Consider the following 3,701-nt stretch of genomic DNA (forward strand, 5'->3'; position numbering starts at 1 on the left):
AACTTTAGACCCAGAGTCCACCTTCTCCGGCCAGCTGATGTGGATGTGTTCCGTTGGTCAATCACCGCCGGGGTCCCACCAATTTCGAGTGATCCCCTAAAGCCGCAGCAAAATAGTTTCTGTTTTTCTAGTTATACTCATCCTTATGTCCCTAACAACCCTACCACAAACACTAATTCCATAAGTTTCCCCCAACCTGTACATGCATAATTAATCTACACTCTTTTTTCATACAGTTCATACCTTAAACCACTTTCTTTCTTACAACAATCATTTTTCTTATTTTGACAACTTGTCCGTTTAGTTTGCTGTAGTTGATTAAGTACGTCGATAATCGCAAAAAATATAAGAAAATAGTATCACTTAATTGTATCTGCATACTAATTTTGTTATAACAGATAAATAATTTATTATATCATTTGATCTATGAAGGCTAATATCAATAGGCTTAAATAAAGTACACTAAAATATATATAGAATAGAAAACTTAATGTATAAATTCGTGAAACTCAAACCAACAATTTTTTAACCGTAAGGGCTTGTTTTTACAACTAATGTTAGAACTCAATGACTTTATATGTACAGTAGCATTTGATGGGAAAAATGAGTTGGGTGTGAGACCGTATGGTATGAAATTGGGTATAGGTGCCATACCCCCACACACTTTATTGACATGTACCTTTCTGCTTGTTGGCATTATAAAAGGGCAACTCGATGTTCTCTCCAGTTGAATTGAAACCCAAATTAGCATAGTGAGAGGGCAGGGGGAGAGGCTTTTATTCCACTAACACCACAATCATAAACTCAACCCCTCCCCACCACTACTACTCAACAGGCCATGAGGCTCTCAGCTACTAAACCTGTACGGCCATGCACCTCATCAAATCCCACATCCCGACACTTTGCTTGCACCATTACCAACTCCAAGAACAACCTCAACACCAATACTAGACCTCCCATAAACTTGGAAAACCTCTTCGTCGACTACGATTTGAGAACCACGTCATCGTCGTGGCTCGTCGACCCTGCACCGATGACGACGTTGTCTTCTGTCAAGTTGAATAAGAGATGGATGGACTACCAAGGACTCAAGAATTGGGAGGGCTTGCTTGATCCACTCGACGACAACTTGCGTTGTGAGATCATACGGTACGGTCGTTTTGTCGAGGCTGCTTACCGGTCGTGTAATTTCGACCCGTCGTCTCCGTCGTATGGTATGTGCCGGTACTCTAAAAGAAAGCTACTTGAGGAGTCGGGCTTTCCGGAGACGGGTTATCGGGTTACCAAGAATTTGATGGCCACCTCGGGGATACAGTTGCCGGGTTGGGCTGAACGGGGACCGACCTGGATGGCCATGCAGTCGAGCTGGATTGGGTACGTTGCTGTTTGCCAGGACAGGAAAGAGATTTCCAGGCTTGGGAGACGGGATGTGGTCATTGCATTCCGGGGTACAGCGACGGGCCTGGAATGGCTGGAAAATCTCAGGGCGACGTTAACTCCTCTGCCAAATGGTGATTGTAATTGGAATTGTTATTCTGATTCCGATTGTGAGCCAATGGTGGAAAGTGGGTTTCTGAGTTTGTACACTTCAAACGACGGAAACCGGCCGAGTTTACAGACACTGGTGAGGGAAGAAATAGCAAGAATCCTGGAAAAGCACGGGGATGAGGCGTTAAGCTTCACCATCACCGGCCATTCACTAGGGGCGGCGCTGGCCACTCTCGCCGCCTATGACATCAAGCAAACCTTCAAAAACTCGCCGCTGGTCACCGTGATCTCATTCGCCGGGCCGCGGGTCGGGAACTGGAGCTTCAGGTGCCAGCTGGAGGAACAGGGAACGAAAGTCCTACGTATTGTGAATTCCGACGATCTCATCACCAAAATCCCGGGTTTCGTGATCGACAACAACGAAAACCACCAGTTTTTAAAACATTCCGGCAGCTACACCGAGGCAGCGTCAGCGAACCTCGCCGGCTGGGTTCAAAAGCTGGTGGAAGACACACAGTGGGTATACGCGGACGTGGGCTGCGAGCTACGGTTGAGCAGCCGCGACTCGCCGGACTTAAACAGCATCAACATTGCCGCCTGTCACGAACTGAAAACATATCTCCACCTCGTTAACGAGTTCGTGGGCTCAAACTGTCCCTTCCGGGCCACCGCAAGAAAAATGATGAACAAAACCTAGGTAAAATCTTAATGAACTCATGACTACCCAAAAAAAAAAAAAAATTAAACCCGTAAATATTTCCTTTTTTTCGTACATGATATTCATGATTGTACGATCAATCCACGGGTCAGGCCAAAAAATGTGTAGATATTAACATTTTTCCACCAATTACAAGGTGTGATTATTGTACAAAAAATCCCATAAAAATGATCTATAAATGAGTAGGTGCGTGCGCCATGTAAGAAAAGTAACAGTTCTTGCCGGGGCTTTTTCCAGGTTGAAATAAAAAAAAAAAAAAAGTGTGCTACGTCAAGTAGTATTTTTGTGTACACAGTGGAAACGCACTAACTAGTACTTGTAGTAAAAGTTTACATTTCGGACGGAACTTTCAAAAGGTTTATTTTGTTTTATTTGGCAAAGAATGATAAAAATCAGCAGCAAAATAATTATTAATAAGTTTGAGAGCACCGACCGGACGGCCGGTTCAATTAGAAGACTGCTCCCTAAGCGGGCTGCCGTCCATACCCAACTTCTCCAGGTTTGACACAACGTAAGGACGATTGAATTGTCAACAATGTAACTGTAGCTAGTTTGATCCATCGGTGTTGGCAAAGTACACATGCAATCAATTAACACAGCCCAGAGTTGAAACACCACCGTCCCGTCTCTCAGAATCCTATTCTAACTAACTTGGACAATCTGCCCTTTCTGATTGCTTCACGTTTCATCTCCCATAATCTCCCATTGAGGTGGGGCACTTCCACTCTTGCATGGTTTAGCTGCCACTACGTACACCACTTGATTATTATATACAACCCACCCGTGTATCATTTCAAAACATACGTATACACGCTGCTAATTAAGCTACTTGATTCTTTAATTTGACTCATCAAACATGGGACACTCGACATATATATATATATATATATATATATGACATGTACAAATATATGCATGCATCCTTTTTCAAACTCGATATTAATTTAAACAAATTTGAATAATATCGTGTTCAACTCGAATCGAAGTAATCATGCCCCTAGTCACAACACTTGTCGTTTATCACTTGGCCTCACAGGGTAAATAGAAATAAGGGGAAATTTTTGGTCAAAGTCCTTTCCTGGTAATATTCTTCCAACTACGTACATACAAATATGTTGGAAATATAGGAAACTAGGAATGAGGAAATTATGGGATATGTCAGTGAGGATTGCGCTGAGTAATATGATCCGTACCACTTATCCTGCAACAGAATAGATTATTTTGTATATTATAAATTATAACCAATTTAAGAATTATAATTATAAATTAAAAATAAATACATTTTTTACCCTATAATTTTCGGGGGATCGTAACGTGCCAATTGCATGCGTCTTTTATGGAAAAATTGGGATTTTCCGACAAGAAATATATCAGATGTATTAGTTTTTTAAAATTATTTTCCTTAATTATAAAATTAAATTTGAAAGTTATCAAAAAGTCACCCCACCATAGTTACTGAATTAAAAATGCAATTTTTCTAGTAATACTATTTATC

The 3,701-nt window shown here is 41.4% G+C and overlaps 1 protein-coding gene across 1 annotated transcript; it reads left to right on the forward strand.

Annotated features, from left to right (window-relative positions):
- The first annotated feature begins 476 nt into the window (after nucleotides 1–476).
- On the forward strand, nucleotides 477–3,035 carry LOC105174082 (phospholipase A(1) DAD1, chloroplastic-like). Its single transcript, XM_011096069.3, has one exon. It carries the CDS (start codon nucleotides 839–841, stop codon nucleotides 2,183–2,185), a length of 1,347 nt encoding a protein of 448 aa, XP_011094371.2. The 5' UTR covers nucleotides 477–838; the 3' UTR covers nucleotides 2,186–3,035.
- Nucleotides 3,036–3,701: the final 666 nt, after the last annotated feature.

This window comes from Sesamum indicum, linkage group LG1, assembly GCF_026168435.1.
Source record: "Sesamum indicum cultivar Baizhima isolate 11 linkage group LG1, ASM2616843v1, whole genome shotgun sequence".
Lineage (NCBI taxonomy): Eukaryota > Viridiplantae > Streptophyta > Magnoliopsida > Lamiales > Pedaliaceae > Sesamum > Sesamum indicum.